At 33.2% G+C, this 23,262-nt stretch overlaps 2 protein-coding genes across 2 annotated transcripts; one reads left to right on the top strand and one right to left on the bottom strand.

Annotated features, from left to right (window-relative positions):
* Positions 1-1,824: 1,824 nt before the first annotated feature.
* Positions 1,825-10,520, top strand: LOC115969400 (lysine histidine transporter-like 8). Its single transcript, XM_031089029.1, has 5 exons — positions 1,825-2,226; positions 4,168-4,301; positions 5,037-5,473; positions 7,479-7,610; positions 9,923-10,520. Exons 1-5 carry the CDS (start codon positions 1,913-1,915, stop codon positions 10,406-10,408), a joined length of 1,503 nt encoding a protein of 500 aa, XP_030944889.1. The 5' UTR covers positions 1,825-1,912; the 3' UTR covers positions 10,409-10,520.
* An 8,837-nt stretch (positions 10,521-19,357) lies between these two features.
* LOC115967150 lies at positions 19,358-21,687 on the bottom strand. The gene is made up of 3 exons (XM_031086223.1): positions 21,392-21,687; positions 20,668-21,055; positions 19,358-20,446 (listed from the first exon to the last, which is right to left on the bottom strand). The coding sequence occupies exons 1-3, from the start codon at positions 21,685-21,687 to the stop codon at positions 19,358-19,360; spliced, it is 1,773 nt and encodes a 590-aa protein (XP_030942083.1).
* Positions 21,688-23,262: the final 1,575 nt, after the last annotated feature.

Below are 23,262 nucleotides of genomic sequence, written 5' to 3'. Positions count from 1 at the left end.
AAAAGATTAACACAAAGTTAGAGGAGACCAGGGAAGACCGGCCAAGAATCCTCCGATGGTAAAGTTAGTATTTTCGAAATTCCAATTTGTATGGAAAAATGTCTGAATGCCTTACCCTCCTGTAGAAGAGCCTTTATATAGCATTTGTTTGAGGCAGTTACTTTTACCGTTGTGGAGTTCGGAAGATTCGGAGGTAACTTCCATAACTGCCACGGAAGTTACATTATTTAGTGTCTGTTGACTACAAACCGTTTATTAGGGGAAACAGGAAAACAGTATCTGCTTCGAGGAATATGTTCAGGACGTAAGATGCTCGTCCAACCAACTTCATGGACGGATGAGCTTTCTCCTTGGACGAACATGTTCTGACAATTAACCTTATCCTTAGGACGAGACATATGGACGAGTTCAGAAGTTGGTTTTTTATAACAGCATCAATATCTATACACGATTCTTTGTTACTCTATCAATTGATGTCTTTTTTTAATTCCCTCTACTAATATCTTTTTTTTTCTTCTACTTTTTTTTTTATTTGCTCAATTTGAATATTGGATAAACTTCTTGTTTTTTACTAGTGCATGCACACACATACTAACATACTCACAACTTGGATATATATATAAAGGAAAAAACTTATGTACAATACCTTAGGTGCTGTTCCTTAGGTTCAATTATTAAGATTTTGTCATATGGCTACTTAACTTAAAAAATACACTTCAATCCATGAGAAAAAAGCCACATGACAGAATTTTAAGAAAAGAATTTAAGGAACAGCACCTAAGTCTTGCTAATATATAAATATTTGTGGATTGAAGCATACTCATAACTGGATTCACACATATTCACACGCCACTTAGATAAATGGAAAGAGAAAGAAGAGAGACAAATTAGCATACGAAGTCAATTATGATAATTCTGGCCACGAATCTTCCGTGGTCTCTCTCTTTTTAATGAATTTTTATGGTCTTTTTTAAAAGGGAGAATAATCTTCCCTCGTACGCGGGAAAGAACGTAAACAACTAAAAATACAGTAACATCACACATTTATATCACTATGATGATATCACTCTTGATGTGTAAATTAAGTCATATACCCTTCATGCAGTCTTACTCATGTGGCCGCCTGGGACCTTCTATAGAGGGCGACTACAAAGTAAGATTTTTTTTGGGTTGGAGGCAACTAACCATTACTATATATGAAAAAGAAAAGTCATGTGTTGGAGAAAAAAAGAAAAGAAAAAAAAAGCTACTTATAAAGGTGATAGCGTCAGAATGAAAATTAAACGTTTTGTTGAAAGAGTGTTATACTTTTACATTGAAAATTTTGAAAAAGTAAAAAAGTTGGAGAAAATTGGAGGTTTTAAAAAGTTGTATATGAAAACTTAAAAAAAAAAAAAAAAAAAAAAAAAAAAAAAAAAAAAAAAAAAACGAAAAACTGAACTTATAAACTAATGCCAAATAAACACTTATCATAATTGGAATATATCATTAAGTGCCCGTTTGGGAAGTGTGTTTGTGCGTTTTCCAGCTGTGCATTTTTGGATGGTGGGTACCGTGTATTGTTCACGGAGCTCACAATTTCATTTTTCAACAAAATTTTCCTTAAAACTGGGTCTTACGGTACTATTTATACATTTAAAAATTATTTAGTTACAATGTTTTCAGTTTTCAGCAATAAGCGGCATCTAAATAGACCCAAAATTGTGGCAAAAGAATAAGTAAAAAAGAATATGAGCTATTTGCAGCATTTACATCTGTAGAGATCATGACCAGAAGGCAGTTGTCATTATATACACCACCAACCACATGTGTTATATTTGCAACACCCACTCCTGATATTTTAATATAGTTAGCTCTATATATCATAATCCCATATAGCTTTTGAGCTAGAGAGAAGAAGAGGAGGGTAGCCATGGGAGAAATGGGGGAACCAGATTATAGACAAGTGATGCCTCTCTCACCTTCACCTTCACCTTCACCTTCCAATACCAAAACAATAGAAGGGCTAATGGAAGTGATATCCATTAAAGACAGTACTGATCCCTCAAAAGAGAGTACTACTATATCTACCAATTTGCAAGGTCACCGGAAGAATCTACAGGAAGCTTGGCTCCCCATCACAGAGTCCAGGAATGGCAATTCCATTTACGCAATGTTTCATTTACTCTGCTCAGGGATTGGATTCCAAGCTCTTTTTCTTCCTGTTGCATTTGCCACACTTGGATGGTATGCTATCTTTTCAATGATTTGATTAAGTTGGCATGTTGTTTAGCAAAAAAAAAAAAAAAAGTTGGCATGTTTAAAGTCAATTTTGCTCAGCTAAAAGTCATTGTTCACAATTGATCATCCAAGATATATGAGTGCATGAGTTGTGAAGAAATGTGTGGCAGCGTGAATTTGATGACTAGGTCAAGACTCAAATCAAGCTCTAACAGACGAGTAGAACTTGAAAAGTTTAGGGTCATGTTCTGTGCATTTGTATGGTTGGGAATGGTTAATTGCATTGATCACCTTTCTCTGGTTTGGTCATTTTGTCAACCCATGCGTGAAAAAGCATCACTTAACACTGATATATATGATGTTTAGTTGTATTTACTTTTAGACTTTTAGTTACTGAAATTTATTTATTCAAGTTATAAAATACAAGTCATTTTGTTTTTCTATCGAATCTATCCAGATTAGAGTACCCCAAGGCTGAGCACAAATTTAACTGGTCATAAATAGCTAGGTCGGCTCAACTTGGATAATAATAAAAAAAAAATGTTTATATTTATTTATTTAATAATCTATCATGCTCAACTTAACCTTTTTAGACTTGATGGATAGGCAAGCCTAAGCTCAAAATATGATAATATGTTAGGGAGAAAAAATTGTGAAAATTTTAGCTTCAGTTACATGCGTAATATAAATATAAAGTGAAATTCATTAATCTCAAATTTATTGATAAGATGATAACGAAACAACTTGTTGCTGAATTTATTTAAAAATAAAAATAAATTAACCAAATTTAAAAATGTGATTTGACTTTATAATGAACTCAAACTTAATTTGTATTTAAAATGCAATCAAACAAATCATTTTTTTATATAGATAAATATAATTTGATTTCAAATCTATGACATTTGTATTATGAAAATTGCTCTTTATTATTTTTAAAATTTTGAAAACTAATTTGTTATTTCTAAATTTTGAATGCTTAATTTAACTGGAAAGCAATTATAAAATTAATTCACCATCAATTTTATATTTCAAGTTATCATAAAATATTGTATCTGTACTACTTCTTTAGTAAAAAATTTTATAGTTTTTTTTTTTTTTGTCATTCAGGACAAGAAATACACACACACACACATATATATATATATATATATATATATATACTGTTCTCAAGATTTTATATATGAGACACAACCTTATTCAATATGGCAATGTTATTTCCTTTCACATGAATAATAAGTCAGTTCCACTGTGATTCTAACTAGTAGAATCCACTCTTTAAGGTTAAAAGTTAGTTTTTCCAATTTAATTCAAGTATGAGATTATATATATATATATATATATACAATAAAATTTTAATTTATGCTATCTGTTTCATAATGATTATTCATTATTATTAGACCAAGATACTCATCAATTTCTTATATTATAACACAAACAATATTATCTTTTTTAATAACAATTAAATTTAATTAACGAAATTTAAGGTATAATATTTTAAGTACTTGTAACTAACTTAATTTTGTCCATCTTTGAGAATATAGAACTTAATTTTGTCCTTATTTGAGAATATAGAACTTAATTATTCCTTGCTCTCTTTGTCTCTTCTCTCTCGTTGAATTAAAAATAACACTAACACCTCGTCCAGAAATGCCAAATCATGGATCCACAAATTCACATCCAACAGCGATTTAACCTTTGAATTTTTTTTAGAAATTCATAGAAAGCAACAAATAACTTTAAAGTTGTTTGTTCTTATATTTTGCCTCTCGTTGAACCAAATTCATTCACTAAATTTGTAACCTCTGTTTGATTATCTGTGGTCCATCCTATTGCTAATTTGGTCAAAGAAATCATCTAGTTTTCCTTGCACTAAGGTCCAAATGCAGCAACTTTAAGAAATTAAATTATTAAAGTCTTATCATTTGATTTTAACTTCATTGGTTGCAGGGCTTGGGGAATCATATGTTTGTCACTAGCATTTGCCTGGCAGCTCTATACCATATTTATTTTGGTCCAATTACATGAATTAGTTCCGGGAATTCGCTATAGCAGATACCTCCAACTTGCTATAGTTTCTTTTGGTTAGTACAAGGAGACTATTTCTAATTTTTTGTTTTGTTAACAAGTGATCTAATAAATTAAGGTTTGGCTTATCTCCGATGCTCCTGCATATCAAAGGTGATGCAGGCACAATATGTGTCCTAAAATGGTCATTTGCTAGTCAAGTATCCCGTTTAGCATAAAGAATATTTATAAAATATAAAAATAAAAATAAAAATCTTAGTAACCTATTTAATACTCTACTAATCACAGTCTATCATGTCTTTTAAAAAGAATAGTACACATGACAAACTAATGATCTATAGTTTATGAAGCATAAAATGAACCAGGATAGAAGAATTTTTTATTTATTTACTTTTTCAGAATTAAATTCAAATTGTGTCCAAATATCAAGAAAAGCACACCAATACAATAAATTTTGTGTGAATACATTCAATTATTAAAAAATGTATTTTAATTCAGAAAACTATATATATAATTCATAATTAAAATTTTATTATTCTTTCAACTTGATTTTCTCTCAATTATTATTATTATTATTATATATCTAAATTTAGTGATATTACATTAATAAAAATAGTATTAATGATAAACTAATATAAAAGATATTTCACTGATCACAATTTTACACCACAACAATTTGTGGGACAAATTGTGTTCCTAAGTTAACATTCAATATAATTTAATTAAATAACATATCATAAAGGTATTAAGTAACCATGATATATACGTTGATAATGTGTTATTATATGCAGGTCCAAAACTAGGGAAGTTGCTTGCATTATTTCCAGTGATGTATTCATCAGGGGGTGCCTGTGTCCTTATGATTATTAATGGAGGTCACACCTTGGACCTCTTATTCAAAACCATATGTGACTTTGAGGCCACATGCCATGTCCAATCATTGACAGGTACAGAGTCGTTCTTGGTGTTCACGTGTATGGCAATACTTGTAGCCCAACTACCCAACCTAAACTCAATGGTTGGGGTGTCTCTAATTGGGGCCATTACAGCCATTGGATATTGTACATTGATTTTGGTTCTCTCAATCACCAAGAGTAGGCCCGTAGACATATCCTATGGTCAATTTGACGTGGTGAAATCTTACATGGAAAAAATTAGTGATATATTGAATGCCCTTGGGATCATTGCCCTTGCATTCAAAGGGCATAATCTTATCCTTGAGATACAGGTTAGTATCTACAACATCCTTATACTTTTAAAAGTTTAGAAACACATATTGGCACACAATTTCACAATTTGCCACTTTGCGGCAAATTGTAATTGGCATTTGTTAAAAATGTTCTCGTGTACTCATTAAGAAGGTTTAAAATGGTTTCCACCTACATTAAGAAGTAATGAAAACTAATAAACAAATTCTTTTTAAATTGAAAGTTTCTCATCACCCAATAGACAATATTATAAAATAAAACCTTAACCAACAATGCTTTATACCACCTTGGTCTAATTAAGTGTCTGTTTAGCATGATTAATTTTACTAACCTATTTTACTATTTAGTTTATTTTTGTTACTATTTATAGGTCTTACTATACTTTTTGGTACTATTCATGAGTCCTACTATACTATTTCAACTAACTTTTACTTTTATCTACAGTACTCTCAGCTAAAAAATTTTAATTTTAGTAAAATAAGCAGATCCCAAACAGACCCTAAGAGTAATATTAGCTAATCATAACTTCCAACCTTAACCAATCAAAAAAAAAAAAGTGAATCACATTTTTGGTGAGACAGTCATCCACAGTGAGTGGTCAGCCCATTGCCATTCAAAGTAGCCTGCAATATTGCAGGCCAAGTTAAGGTTAACTAGGGCCTTGGCCCTACTTTTGGACCCAACATTGTTATTGTGGTACATGGTACAAGGGCCTCTAAAGAAAAAGAGGCAACTTTAAATCCAACTACCAAAGAAAGCTCAGCCCAGCCTAAACTCAAGATCCTTTTAGATTCAAAAAGAAATTTGACATGCCCAGAAACAATGATATGAAAGTCTCTACGGAGAAATATGTACTCCACGCAACACATTAATCCTAGAGCTTGGTAAACTTACCTCAAAGGCACCTGAAATACTTTGATTTGGATTACACAGACAAACTAATAAAGTTACCAGGTAATACTATTTTTCAAATAAATAACTTAGTAAGGTTTTTCACCCGGACCGGACTGTACGGTCAGACCAGGTTAACCATGAACCGTTCATAAAACGGTTTTTTATATACAAGAACCGGGAATGTAAACAATATGAGAGAACCGCTTGAACTAAGGTCTAACCTGAAAAACCGTTCAAACCGTAAGCCGGTTCAACCGTATTTCTGAAGAAATTCGCTTTCCGATCTGAAATTCTGGCATGGATTTGAAGTGAGAAAAAAAATAATAAAAAGAGAAAATGATGAAGAAGATCCGAAAATGAAGCAAAAAATAAAAGAAGCACAGATGGTACGGTGAGATTAAAATAAAAGGAAGAAGATGAGATGAGTCGCAGACGTGAGGAGGACGATGAATGGGAGTAAGAGCTGGTACTGGGAAACTGTGTAAAGGAAGTAATGTAAAGCATCACAAAAGGAGAGCAATAGTGTGAAGAGATGAATCTGAAATAACGTGGGTGGGTGAGTAGGTGGGAGTTAGAATATAACAATAAGATTAAAATTGAAAATGAGTTTTGAAAAAAAGCAAATACCACATGGTTTTTTTTTTTTTTTTTTTTTTTTTTTTTTTTAAGGAACGTCAATTACCCCCACTATACTAGAAAAAGAGAGTTTTTACTTCTTTTTTTTTTTTTTCCTTCTTTTTATTTATTATTATTTTTAAATCTCATCATCTATACTCTTATTTGGATTTTTTTTTAACATTATAGGTACTTCATTAATTTATATCATTTAGGTATAATAAGAATAAGTAATTATCTTTTATTTGAAAGTTTGTTTCAATCTTTAAAATATTTTTGTCAAATTTGCTAATATTTACAGATTTAATATGTTTATATTTATTTTATTTAATTATTAAATTAATTATGACGTCATCACGGTTCGACCTCGATCGAACCTCGGTAGAACTCTTAAAACCTTGAACCTCGTCCTTTAACGATTTTTTGAACAGTTTGGGTCTGAAAACCTTATTAAAACACACATTTGTCATCTCGATTTCAATGTCATTTTTGGTTAAAATGTTTGTGTTGTTGCAGGGAACATTGCCTTCAAATCAAAGACACACATCGTATAAGCCAATGTGCGCAGGAGTGATAATATCATATATAGTAATCGCCATGTGCCAATTTTCCCTCGCAATAGTTGGATTTTGGGCATATGGAAACAAGGCAAGCAAATTTTCCTTTTATTGAACTTAATGGTATTTTAATGTCATGAGATATGCATCATATCATTCATGATGTTTGCATCAAACAAGTGTACGTTTGAGAGTACAGTTTAAAATTGCATGATTACACAATATTAATATAATACTAATCGCTGACCTGTGCAATGCATGGGAATAGCTACTAGATGAGTTTGAAGTGGAAAAAAAAAAAAACCTTATTTAAAAAAAAAAAATGATATTGAAAGAAATAGCACAAAGTTTTATTAGAAACAAACTAAATATTAGAGGCAAAATGTTGCGTCTCTAATTTATTTTGTATTGTATATATAGATATATATAAGATAGGTTGTAATATATACCAAAAAGGTGTCTATTGAAATATCATAATTCTTCAAATTGGATATACCAAAAGGTACCTGTTATATTAGATATATATTAAATGTGCTTATTGAACGAAAGTGTGTCTAATGACTGAAAATGTGTCTATTGAACGAAAAATTATCTATTGGCCGAAAATGTGCCTAATGAAGAGTGATTATTTTTTGAGTATAAATAATGGTTCATATTCATTTAGTAACTTCTTTTCATTCATCTTTCTTAGAAAGATAAGAAATTTGTGGATCATCTTCAAAAATGCTATTCGTAGAACCGAATAAATTTGGTTATATCCTATGGACAAATTTGTAGCAACCTTACCAACTCTTCCCTACCCCTTAAATTCAAAACACTTCCTAGTATCTTTCAGTTTCAGACCACTACAACAAAAAGACTCCTGCTTTGCAAACAGCCACAACTCCGCCCTTAAACCACTGCAGTTCCCTCAAATTCATGCACATCACAAACAAAATTTGAACTTTTCAGAATATATTCCACGTGGCTCTTGCATACACAATCAAGAACAATTTTGTAGGACAACAGTACAATGAGAAAACAATCTTCTTGCTCATGAAAAACACAAAACAAAACTACAAAGAAAATCCAAAATTATCCAGGTTTTTTTCTTCCAATCAGAGAATAACCCAAAAATAAAAAAGACAACAAATAAAAAAGAAAAAAAATAAAGAAATATCAGGGAGAAAGAAAAGGGTTTTAATAAACCAAAGAAGAGAAAAAAGATTTATAAGATTCTCGTGAAAACCAAAAAGTCTTTGCAATAATAAGCACAAAAGAGTGAAAGAGAAAGAGAGAGAGACCGAGAGAGAAAGTGAGCGTGAAAGTTTATCAAATTGCTTATTTAAAATATATATCACATAATATATAAGAAAAACAGAGAGAATACCAGTCAACTACCTGAATTTGCTATGAAATTTACCAACTTTACACTACGGTTTCACCAAGTCTTAGACTTAGTGCTCGTCCACGATCAGATGAGAATTGATGACTCACTAAGACAAAACAATCAATAAAAGAGAAAACAAAACAACAACAAAAGTAAAGCGTAAAAGATATACTACGGTTTCTTCTTGATGACATGATTCTTAGGAAGAAGATGTCTGTTAGTGGGTATGGTGGGTTTTCAGATGTGACACTTTAGTGTTGGCTTGCTGTGGGTCTGATTGGCTTGCCATGGATCTGATCAAGGAGGAGCTAGTAGACAGAAGGCAGGAAGAGAATGCACAGTATCGTGTAAGGTAAAGGCAAAGTCGGGTTTTAGAAAAGTGTTTTCTTTTTTGTTTTTTAAATACTGTGTTGACGTGGAAAATTGTGGGAGCTTCAAAGGTTTCGGTTATATATATATATATATATGTATATAGATTAGGTACATATTTTTGAAATAAAAGCTCATTTTCAAAAAATTGTACCAAATGAACATGATTACAACTTATAAATTCCATTATTAGATATTTTTATTTGTGAAATAAATCTTATTAATCTCTAGTCTCCTTATGGAATGAACCTAGATTTGAATCTCCCTCCACTCACTATTTATATTGTCCATGAGAACATGTTAATGAATGTCGTTGTTCTACAATCACACCATTTATACACTAGTCTGATTAAGCGGTTGACTGTGAGTATAATAGACAAACCTCCACTCACTTATTGTTACAAACCATCCAAAATTGGTTGTGTTGTGGGATTGGAACATGCAAATGCAACTTTTGTGCCACAACTTCGAAGTGATCAAGTTGTGCTAGTGGTGAAGAAAAAGTAATGAGTTTAAGTAAAAATAATTGTCTATTATACTCACAGTCAACCGCTTAATCAGACTAGTGTATAAATGGTGTGATTGTAGAACAATGACATTCATTAACATGTTCTCATGGACAATCTCCTTATCTAATGACTTCTTTCTTTTTTAATGAATGCCAGGTACCATTTAGTGGGGGATTGTTGAGTGCATTTTCACAAATCCATGGAGCCAACACCTCAAAGTTAATTATGGGCTCAATCTATCTGCTGGTATTGGTGAACTATTTATGTGGATTCCAAGTTTACGCCATGCCAGTTTTTGACAACTTGGAAATGAGATACACAACAAAGAAGAAGAAGCCGTGCCCAAAGTGGGTTCGTACATGCCTTCGCATTTTCTTTGGAGGGGTGGCTTTCTTTGTGGCTGTGGCTGTGCCATTTTTGGGAAGCCTAGCACCTCTAATCGGAGGTATGGTATTACCTATGACTTTTGCTTATCCATGTTTCATGTGGATTGCAATGAAGAAACCTCGACCAAATGGTGTGGTTTGGTCTATAAACTTCTGGCTTGGTTGCCTTGGCATTGTCTTCAGTGTTCTAATAGTTATTGCAGCGGCTTGGACCTTGGCTGACAAAGGCTTAAATGCCAACTTCTTTAGGCCTTAATGATAGACACATTATTTGTAAGAAATTAAACCAATTAAGCATTTGAAAGAATATATATATTCTTTGGAAATTTTGGAGGTGAATGAAATATTTTGGGTAAATTACACTTATCTATCTATACTGTAAGAAAACTCGCTTAGGGTATGTTTGGTAGACGGTAATAGGAATTGTAATATAATAGTTATTCCTATAGTTTAGTTATTTAGTAATTTGGTTATGTTTTTATTGTAAAGAATAGTCATTCCTTATGAATAACTGTGGGGTCAAAGAATTTGACAACCCCGGCCCACCTCATACTAAGCCCAAGGCCCACGCTGAGAAGGAAGGAATGGCCAAGGACAAATAAAGAAAGCCCAAGTGGCCCAGAAATATAGCCAAGGACAATTCTGTCCTAGGCCAACCCAGATCCTAGTAGGGAAGAACGGTCCGCCATCAACGGCATACTCCCAGAGCATCCCAAGAAAAAGGACAAATATTGTAAGACAGCCACAGGAGCATGGTGTAGGAACAGTTTAGGGAGAAACTGTCACCTTCGCATTAAATGCCTACAACTAACATTCTGGTGCATTAATGAGGAAATGACCCCTGAACAGTGCAGTCTTGGTTGCTGCAACTCACTGAAGGTTTAGGAAGGTGGCTGATGGGATAGACACTCGAGTAGTGACCCACATGATCAACAAATGGAGGGCCAAAATCGACTGGAGGGGGATATATAATGTGAGAAATCCTCCAGGAGAGAGGGAGGAGAATACGGGAGCAATTTGCATGATCTTGGAAACTTTCATAACCTAGCACTGAAGAAAGAATAAGAACGCTAAGTTCCTCGGGCGAAATGCCCGAGGACAGAATTTTTATACTTTAATTCATGTCCTTATTATTCAATCCATTCATAATCGTGTCTAGTTGTTGTAATCCTCACTAAGACCTAGTTCTTAAACTTACTCTCTATAAAATTTATTGTATTGGGCTACTTGGGGTTGAGTCCACTCATCTGGTAGCAGAAGTGCTCAAACCCAATCTCTACAATAACTATTTTTTTAAATAATGAATAAGTATTCATTTCTAAAAGAGAAGTAATAATTATTCCTTAGTAGGTGTATTAATTTCTGCAATTAATATATTTCTAAATAAACAAACTTTCCATATGCACATAACAATTATGAGTATAAAAAATCATAAAAAAAAAAAAAAAATCTCTCTTTCAAGTTAAAAAAAAAAAGGAAATATAATTATATGAGTAAGATATTTCCTAAAATATATTTTAAGTTTGATTTTTTTTTTTAATACAAGATAGAATTTCTACTTTAGTTTAATCTAAGTGTATATGTGTGTGAAGTTCCCTCTTGGAGAGTTGAACTCCGACCCTTATCCCCCACACCCCACAGGCATTTATACTTATGGAGTGACCACTGCACCAAGGGTGCACGGTAATATCTTAAGTTTGATTTAAAATGCTTTCATTCTATTATATTCAGGGTTCTATTATTGTGTTGTCACCAAAAAAATGAATAGTAATAAGCATTATATTATAATATTTTATATTCTTTGTAATATCTATTTATATTCCTATATAATTACCGTTACAATCCACCAAACGTGCCATTCTCTAAACTATTACCCATAGGATGAGGTATAAAGTGTTACATGAGTAATTTCTTAAGGGGGTAAGTGTGCACTCTCATAGTTTGGGGAGAAAATGTTATATGGGTAATAGTTTAGGGGGATAAAGTGTGTATTCTCATAGTTTAGGGGAGTAATTGAAAATCCAAGTGTTTTAATTCCTTTGGCAAAAGAAGGATTTGAAAAATGACACTCATTGTTCCTAAACTTGAGAATCAACGGCCTATAATCACTAGCATGTCAATCTTTCTCTAAACTTAATCTTAATATATCATTTACAATTTTGGTTTAAACTAGAAGGAGCTTTTCGTGGTAAAGAAAGTTTATAATTTCAAATACAAATATTACTCCCTTCAATGTGAATTACACATTTACACCCCATATTTTCTAATTAATTAAATATGTTATTATACATGCTCCTTATTGATTATGAGGAAGAATCATAAAACATGAATATAAGAACAAATGCTTAGACATTCCAATCTATGGATATCTCAACTTTATACACAAGAATGTAGTTAAGGGAGTAAACACATCATTTATTTAATTACATCTCTTACTTTGAAATTTGAATTGCAACGACATATATGTATATTTATTTACATCATTTAAGGCAAATTACAATAACATAAATATTTATTTATTTTACATCACTTACAAGAAAATTAAATAACAGAAGTACTTATTTATTTACATCTTGTAATCCAAATTGTAATGTAGAAATTCCTACAAATTAGGGAAGAAAATCATGACTTTGAATTGAGAAACATTCATATTCTATTGGTTATGACTCATGTGTTGAACTCCTGAAATGAAATTTACAATTAATAGTACATAAGAAACTTACGGTAAGAATAATACTATGATCAATGATTATACAAAACATAAAAAATATTTAATATGTTCATTCAAGATTATGGGTGCCAATGTCTTATTGCTTAAACTACAAAACACAATGTTTCAACACCATACACCCTTGGTATAATGGTCACTCCATAAGTATAAGTGCTAATGAGGTGTGGGGGGTAAGGGCCGAAATTCAAGTCTACAAGAGAGAACTTTACACATATATACACTTAAATTAAGCCATAGTAATATTTCTATCTTGTAAAAAATAAAATAAAAAACACAATGTTCCAAAAACGAAATTTAATTCCTCCATCAATTAAATAGGATTCCATGTTTATTTTTCTCTTTCCCTTTATTTTTTATTTTTTCTTTTTTATAGTGGGGAAATTAGGGGACATGGGAAAAAAAATTTTAAATACAACTAAAGTTTTGGAATTTCAATTTCCTTCCAAAAAGAGATTTTTGGTTTTATAATTTATTTGGATAACAAGGGCATTACCTTTTTTAAAAAAAATAAAAAAAATAAAAAAACCAACATTCAAATATTGGTCTATTATCACCGCACATCCTTGGTGCGATGGTCACTTCACAAGTATAAGTGTTGTTGGATGTGGGGGGTAAGGGCCGAGGTTCAAGTATCCAAGAGAGAAATTCACACACATATACACTTAAATTAGGCTAGAGTAAAATTTCTATCTTGAATCAAAAAGAAAAAAAAAAGATTGGTCTATTAGTATTAGATCAATACTCATTGTTAAGCATAAAAACTGAAAACCATAATAAATACCTCATCTTCCTTCTACTTTCTAGAAGTATTTGCTTACGACATCTTCCCTATTGTCAACTTGAACCCATAATCAAAGCCCCCAACTTTGGTAATTTGCCAATCATTAATTTTTTGAGGCTCAACTCAAAATCCTGATTTTCTTCTCCCTCCATCAAACTTAGCTCTTCACAATCCCAAATTATAAAGGTCTCTAGAGTAGTTAGGTGTTTGATACTGAGTGACAGAGAGGTCAAACTTGGACAATACGCAACAATCAATGTTTGAAGATTTGCGAGACAAACATCCATCCCTTCAAACAAACGTTCATATATAATTAAAAATTGTAGAGAATTCAAGCAACCTACTGTCTTCTCTAACAAGCAAGTATGCTTTGTTGTAACTATCATTAACCTGAGGCTAATTATGTCCCCTATACCTTTGGACAACCATTCAAGATTGATGCAATTTTCAAGCAGTAAAGTTTGCAAACTATGTAGCTTGCAAATGGAATTAGAAAATTGCTTGATTTTGCGATTATCTGATAGGTCAAGATATCTCAAATGTTTCAAAGTTCTGATAAAACTTGGCAACACCTCGAATGATGATTCCCTCAAATCAAGCACCTGCAAGTACTTAAATTTCGATATGCATACTTCAAGTAAGGACATTGCTTGAGTAGTTTGGAATAATGATCTGAACTTTGCTCAACTTCTCTAATTGTGGTGTAACTTCTTGGTTATTGTCCAAAAATGTCAAATGATAAACTTTTGCAGCAAGAGTGGACTTCTTGGTCACCACTGAACACTCACCTTGGGCAATTGAAAGTGCAAGATCATGGGCAAGATCATGCTTTTTGAAGGTAATGCACTCGAATTTGTAAACATTATCATCTTGAAAGAAAGATCTTGACAACAACTCCTTGATATACAAGTTACCAACATCTTCTAACTCTTTATTTTTGCCGAGGGATTGAAGAATTCCATATGCCATCCAAAATTGAATCAATTTAAAACTATAGAATACATAATTCTTTGTAAAAAGAGAACAATAGGCAAAGCATTGCTTTAGTTGAAAAGGAAATTGATTGTAACTAAGCCTTAATGCAGGTAAGATGCCACCATCTGGTTATAAATTCCATATCTCGTTATCTCTCACAAATTTCCACTCATCTTCATCAACTTTTGAATAAAGTATATTAGCTATAGTCTTTATTGCCAATGGGATCCCTTTACATTTTCTAACAATTTCTTTTCTAATTTCTAAGAGGTTTCGATATTGATCTTGTCCTTCCTTGAATGCAAATTTCACAAACAAAGACAAACTATCCTTTGGGGGTAGACCTTTTAGGTCGTATGTGGGAGTTATGCCCGTAATAATAGCAACAGAGCTTCGTGTTGTCACTATAATTTTACTTCCAATGCAACCACCAAGTAACATACCTATCAGTTCACTCCATTTGTTATCATCCTCATTCCAAACATCATCCAAGACAAGAAGAAATTTATTATCTTTTATATGTTCTCTTAAGTGAATTTGCAACTGATCTATGCACAAATTCTCATCAATTGTAACATTTGCAAATTTAAGGATTTCTTGTATTAGAGTTGTAACTTAAAATCCTCAGACACACATGCCCACATTCTCAATTGAAAATGACTAACTACCCCTTCATCGTAATACACCAACTTGGCAAGTGTGCTTTTCCTCAAACCTCCAAAACCAACTATAGGAATTACACTGACATTTCTATCAGCATCTTGCTGCATCAAAAGATTTATAATCTGTTTTTTGTCATCATCCCTACCGATGACAATCTGAGGAGGAACAAAGGAGTGGGTTATGTGACTCATGTCCCTCTTGTGTATTGTTGTCCTCCCAACTTCAAGTTATGCAGCAAGATTGAATTCAGCCTTTAGAGTTGAAATATCATCTACCCTCTCCCTAATACCCTTGATTTTATGCACCATTTCAAAACAGAGTACAAGTGGATTAGAACCAGAAAAGAAATAACACACCTTTTTGCAAGTGCTTCTACACTTGTATATAAAAATAATTATTCACTAACACATGTCTTTCATTTGTTAGTAGGGTGGTTATTTTTTACTGACATTTTCATATTTATTGGATTTTAATACCACTGACATGGTATCATTTGATACCAAATACCTTTTTGATATTCAAAAGGTGACTGTCCCTACTGATGAGTCGATAATCTAAAAAAAATGGATAGTAAAATGAATTAATTTGGAAGGAATTCTATTATGCCCGATGATCGCATTCGTGAGACCCAAATAAAGGTTTTATATTAATTTGTTTCGGATTAAAAACATGAAATGTTCATTCTTCTTTTTACTTTTCCTTTTCTTTTATCTATATATATATATATATATATATATTGGTGACAAGCATAAGGGCTATTAATTGTTTTAGAACCTCCATGACAACATGAGAGAGCTACAGCATTGGTACAATTTTGAAATTTGTTTTTTTTTTTTTTTTTGAATGAAGAATAGAATTGTGCATGAAAGTGTGTTTGAAACTCATGTATCACTTTATTTATTTATTTCCGGAATGAAACTCATGCATCACTTGAAACTCTGTAGCACTACCAAAGGTATCAAAGTCAAAACACCTTTCTCCGGACTGTGGGCTTTAAAAAATCTAGGGTCCATTTGTTACATGCCTTTAAACAACCGTTTTCAGTTTTTAAACAACACTACACATATTTTTACATACTTTTTCACTCACACATATTTTCAAAAAATACAAACAATATTATTAAAACAACATTACCAAACTAACCCTGATATGGCAAAATCATACGAGACTCAACACACCATCCTCCTGCGAAGGTGGTGGGTACTATTGAAAAAGATTGCATAGTGCAATAGATTGGAAATAAAATATAAAATATAGTTTCCCAAATCCAATCTGTTGCGACACTATCGACACTAACTATAAAATATAGTTTCCAACCTTTGCGACAGGCACTAACTATCAAAACTATAAAATATGGTTTCCAAATCCAATCTTTTGTGACACAATCTAAAGCTATAAAAACTATAAAATATAGTTTCCAATCTATTGCACTATTTATTTTCCAATTTATTTCTTTTGATATCCCCCTGCTTGTATTTTGGAAAAAATTAGGCTTGATGCCTTAGGTACTTTGTATTGGAGACACTGCACTAGCAGCTCCTTTTCTCTTTAGGTTCTTTATAATATTTCCAATTTACCAAAACAAATCTATTGCACTATGCAAGTCTTTTGTCCATTTGGTAATAGTGTTTAAGTATTGTTGTTCAGTTTTCAGTGTTATGAAAATACGTGTTTAAGTGTTATAAAAATACGTGTTAAAAGTATTATTTTTGTTTAAACACTAAGAGGGTGGTTTAAAAGTCATTACATAGTTTCTAATCTATTACACTATGCAGTCTTTTCCAATAGGCCCCATCACCCTGACCCCGGAGAAAGGTGTGTCGAGTGACTCGAGTCTCACTTGCCCAGACATGAGTAATATATTTGTGCATCCCAATTCTCACTTGGATACTTGGATACTCTGCTTCTTTCCTTGTGCCTCCCACTTACCGGAGAACACCAAAAAAAAAAAAAAAAAAAAAAAGGGGGGGAAAAATGCCCATACACCCCTTAAACTTTCAACAATTGGCCGAAAGACCCCCTCAACTTTTTTATTGGCCAATTTACTCCTTAAACTATTCAAAACTGCCAAATCAATACTTTAGTTAGTCTCACGTTAAAACACTAACGAAATAAGCACGTGGAACTCACATGCCTTTTAAAAACAAACTTAATCACCCAAAAGTCCCAAAACCCAGCGGAAAGAGGAGGGAGGAGAAACAATCCGTCGGTGAAAGAGCTCATTCAGTCAGTTCAGAGCCACTGTGAGTTTTCCCCTGCCGTCTCGCCACCCTTGTCCCGGCGGTGCCTTGGTGGTTCCGTCTCGCCTGAGACATATAGCTACTGCTCTGATGGTTTAAACAATGAAGCTTGAAATTGGCTACACGCATCAATGAAGATACAAATTGCAAATAATTTCAATAGTGAAAAGAAAATCTTACTTGGTCCTTCACTAAGCTTCTTGCCCATTTAAAATCTTACTTGGTCCATCTCTTTTGTGATTTTCAGCATATCTTTTAGCACAGTGCTTAGTTCCCATGGTTCTATACAATTATGTTCCCTGTTTGTGGCTTTGCTGAGTGCACCAATGCAGATTCCACTGCTAGCTTTCTTAACTTCAGCAATTGAGCCATTGACATGCCCATCTTATGTTCATTGCCTCTGCTAGTAAACATTGACACCTACATGTCCCTCCCATTGACATGCCCATCTTATGTAACCTGGGGTTCTTATGATTTTAAAAACTGTTTGTTGCAGTGAACATAGCTGTCTTAGGTGATCAGGTTGAAGATAGAAGAATGTAATGTATGTAACTACTTTGAGAGGCATGACATTGAATTCGTACCATCGAGAAAAAACTGTAATTACTAGACTATTGGACACTAATGGAAGGTTGAAGAATGAAGCTTGAATGGATAAGAGAATCCCTAAGTGGCTTTGGTGATTATTAGTGGTTTCTTAAATCAATAGTGGGATTGTGATAGCCTTTTGCATGAGGTCCAAGTGTTAACATTGAAAGTCATCTTTATTTGCAGTGACTGAATATGTAGGAGTACTAAAAAAAAGGATTTGTAATGTAAAATATCTATATGTGAAAATTAGATGTAAGGTAATATAAAAATGTTCACAACTATGTAATGTTCAACTTATGAAATTAATGGCAATATATTTTCTCAAGTTTAGTAATTATCAATTGCCATGCTCAGATTTGTATTTTCCTTTAAAAAAGAGCTTTTGGAACTTTTTGGAGCCAAATATCCTTAGATTTTATAGTTCATATAAATATAAATAACTGGTGTGATCAAATATTGTTCTGCATCATTTACATTAAACACTATTGAGTATTGATGCTATTACAAAAATGTATATTGCAACCTTTGCTCCCTCTTCATGCCCATAAATGCCCGTTTAATCTTCTCTTCACACACGATTGAACATGTTGATATTGTTATTGATATTCAATAGGATCAATACCATGTCATTTGAGGGTGGAACATCCCTTAATCGATGCCCTTAGACATCCCTTAATAGAACCCAAAAATAACAATAAAGGTTTAAAAATAAATGATTACCCTAGAATCAATTCTTTAGAAATAGCAACTAGATGAAAGTATCATCTTAATTGCAAAGGCATCTCAATCTTCATCCATCATAAAATATTAGATAGAAAAATAAAAATGTATATACTGTAAAGCTTTACTCTTAGCTTCTTACAATCAAATAAAGTTCAATGGAAATCAATCAGTATTCTTATGCAATAACTCTAAGGATCTCAATCAGTATTCTTAAAAGGATCTCAATATGCCATGAATTGAAATATCAAATGAGTGTTTACAAATAGTATATTGTTTGCCAAAAAATAACACTCAATGAATCAACAATTACACTTTTCTAGCAATATTGAAAAATAAAAGTATACCAATTCCATTAGTATTTTTAAAAGGCTATATATCACTAAATAAAATATTGAACTAAAAAATTATTTATCTTCTTGCTGCCACTAGGCCTTAGCCTTTCCCTTATCCTTCTTGCTTCCACTAGTGTTGTCCTTTGTACGACTTTGACTTGATTGTTGACTATCTGTATTTGATTGCTAAGTACCCTGTAAAAAGCCAAAAAGGTTGGAAAAGTTCAACAAAGTAGTACTTGAAATTTACCGATAATTTTTTACTCCCTTTAGCTCCAAATGTAGATGATTGTCCTGATTGCCCTTTCTTTTTCTTTTTATAAGCCTTCTTGTTGGGGTTAACAGGAGCTTTACAAGTTCTTTGATTATGGCCCCATTGGAAACAATTCCCACATTTCATGGCAGTTCCTTTCTTGCTCACCCTAAATGCATTAATAGTGTCTCCTGCCTCTCTCTTTCTTACCTTCTTACGCTTGCCTACTTTCTTTGTAAATTTTGGGGGCTTGATTGGGTCATAGGGTGTTTTGGGCCACTGTTCATGGCTTGGAAGTGGGCTTACCATCCATTGGTAACAACTTAGGAATGTCTCCTTAGTGTGAGCAATGTCTACATAAGTCTCAAGTTGCTCTCCATTCTCAATTATTGCAGCAGCAGCATGAAAACATGGGATTCCACTCAATCCCCATCTCCCACAACCACAAGTCCTCTCATTCAAGTCCACCACATATCTTCCACCATAAATATACTCCACCTCATATTTGGACTCTCCATTCCAACGAGAAATGAAATGTCCAACCTCACTTTTTATCCTCTTAAGCTTCTTATATATTCTTGGACAAATCCTCCCCTCATACCTTCTCATATGATCTCTTTTGGTTTGCAACCTCTGCATCAACATCACTCTTATGATCTCCATCATTGTCAGCACTAGTTTATCCTTAGCCTCCAAAATCCAAGCATTGAAAGACTCTGCTATATTGTTTACTAGAGTGTCACTCTTGCTTCTTGGATTAAAAGCATGTCTGCTCCATGTTCTCACATCTAACTTCACAAGCCACTCATATGCCTTCACATCTAGCTTCTTCAACTCATCCATGTGGAAGTCAAAAGAATTCTTTGTTGCTGCCCTAGTAGCATTCCACATTGAATCTTTGAGTACCTTCCCAGGAAAATCCTTCTTGAAATTTGCATGTAAATATCTAACACAAAATTTGTGCTCTGCATTCGGCATCAAATCCTTAAAGGTCTTTACTAATCCCTGCCGTAAAAAATACACAAATATACATTAGTAATTCATATCTAGGTTATAGATCATGATATTTTTTAAAAATAAATAAATAATTCATATGCACATTAATTGTTTCTTGCTTTCTGTCGATCTGAGATAAAGACCCATCCATTCTCATCCACATGTTCGATGTCATCCAACAGACATTGTAGAAACTAGGTCCAAGAGCTTTTATTCTCAATTTCAATGACAGCATAAGCAATTGGGAAGATATTATCATTCCCATCCTTCTCAACAGCAACCAACAACTGTCCCCCTATTGTCCCCTTCAAATGACAACCATCTATCCCAATAAGTGGTCTACAACCTGCTAAGAATCCCTTTTTGCTAGCATAAAGACAAACACACATTCTCTCAAACACATCATTTGCAATTTCTATCTTCACTGTGCTACCCACATTCCACTTCCTAATAGCAGCTACACAGTCCCAAAGTCTCTCATACTGCTTCTCCTCAACACCATGTATCATCTTGAAGGTCATTCTCTTTGCCTTATAACATTGGTCCAAAGTCACATTAACTTCATGGTCCCTAAACACTGCACCCTTCAATGCATTTGCTGTCCAAGTATGATCATCTCTAAAGAATGGCAAATATCATTGGCTAGCCACCTTGAAGAAATCTTCCTATTCTTATGATCCTTGCCACACGTATGTATGCTCTTAAAACTTTTGATTTGAAAGTCATCTCCCATTTGTGTTTGGGATGCATGTATCTTCCAACCACATTTTTTTTTTTACAATACAACTGTCACTCTCCACTTATCATTGTGCTTATACTCAAAATTATGTTTTTTTTTTTGTTTTAGTACACCACTCCTTTAGTGCCTCCTTGAAGACTACACGTGATGCAAATTTTTGATCCTTCACTAGTTGTACATTCTCCATGCCAATGCGCTAGTTAAACTCAGGGAACCTAGGCCTTGAATTCCCTTCATCATCAGATGACCCTTCTGCATTCCTTAACTTATCACTATCTCCATGATCTGAGTCTCCTTCACCATTCCAAACTCCCTCAAGCTGCTTGCCCCCAATTGCTCTATTGATTCCAGCATCCTCCATACCAAAATCTTCATCTATATCATCATCAGATTCAAAAAAATCACTCAAATTGTAATCTTCGTCATCCTCCACATCAATTGGAACATTAATAATTTCAGATTGGCCATTAGCCTCAATAGAATCATATTGGGATTGAGGGGCCTTGTACATTTGGCACAGAAGGTGAATTTCCAAGGAGTGACAATGGACATACAATACAAAATTAACAAGAACATTAATAGAAAAAAAATTAAAAAAGAAAAAAAATAAAAAAAAAAAAAAAAAAAAACAATATAGAGAATAGTGGGAAAAAAAATATAACAATTTACACATCAACAGAAATTCCACATAAAAAAAATATATAAAACAAACTAATGTTTAAGCATGCTAGCTATTTTAGACAAGAAATTCCAAGAGCATGAAGCAGTTTTAGATCAACAGAACTCAGAACACAACCAGCAGTGATAGGCTGATAATTCACTGGCAAGCACCTCTCTTGGCTCTATCAAAATTAACTGTGATGCTACACATCTAGATTAACACTTCTGTGCTACTATGGTGATAAGAGATGGGAGGGACATGTAGGTGTCAATGTTTACTAGCAGAGGCAATGAACATAAGATGGGCATGTCAATGGCTCAATTGCTGAAGTTAAGAAAGCTAGCAGTGGAATCTGCATTGGTGCACTCAGCAAAGCCACAAACAGGGAACATGATTGTATAGAACCATGGGAACTAAGCACTGTGCTAGAAGATATGCTGAAAATCATGAAAGAGATGGACCAAGTAAGATTTTCAAATGGGCAAGAAGCTTAGTGAAGGACCAAGTAAGATTTTCTTTTCACTATTGAAATTATTTGCAATTTGTATCTTCACTGATGCATGCAGCCAATTTCAGGCTTCATTGTTTAAACCATCAGAGCAATAGCTATATGTCTCTTAGGCATTTAATCAAACACAGTGAATGACACATGGAGATATAAAAAAAATAAATAAAAAAAAAAATTCACAAATACCCAACCCAAAAATTAAAACAAACAAATAATTCTTACTATAGAAATTCTCACATGGAGATAGAAAACAAGTTCTTTGTGGATTTAAATAGCAATACGTAAGAGGGGAAAAACAAACATACCAGGTGGTACAACACCAAACCAAGCTCACAGACACCCAACCCAAAAATTAAACCAAACCAATAATTTCTATTATAGAAATTCGTACATGGAGATTTAAAAAAAAAAAAAAAAAGTTCATTGTGGATTTAAATTCAGGGGAAAAAAAAAAACATACCAAGATAGAACAGTGCGGCGGAACCACCAAGGCACCGCCCGGACAAGGGCGGCGAGACGGTAGGGGAAAGCTCACAGTGGCTCTAAACTATCCACCTGAGCTCTTTCGCCATCAGATTGTTTCTCTCCCCTCCTCTTTCCACTGGGGTTTGGGACTTTTGGGTGATTAAGTTTGTTTTTAAAAGTCACGTGAGTTCCACGTGCTTATTTCATTAGTGTTTTAATGTGAGATTAACTGAAGTATTGATTTGGCAATTTTGAATAGTTTAAGGAGTAAATTGGCCAATAAAAAAGTTGAAGGGGTCTTTCGGCCAGTAGTTGAAAGTTTAGGAGGTGGATGGGCATTTTTCCCCAAAAAAATAATAAAAAAATAGAAATTTCCCAATTTCATAGCCCTTTTGTAAAACCTTTTCCTACTCCTCACACGGTTTACACTTTTTGCACAAATATCCCCCGTT

The sequence above is a fragment of the Quercus lobata genome, chromosome 11 (assembly GCF_001633185.2).
Source record: "Quercus lobata isolate SW786 chromosome 11, ValleyOak3.0 Primary Assembly, whole genome shotgun sequence".
NCBI lineage: Eukaryota > Viridiplantae > Streptophyta > Magnoliopsida > Fagales > Fagaceae > Quercus > Quercus lobata.
Note: the sequence above shows the minus strand (reverse complement) of the source record. Positions and strands in the feature narration are given on the sequence as shown.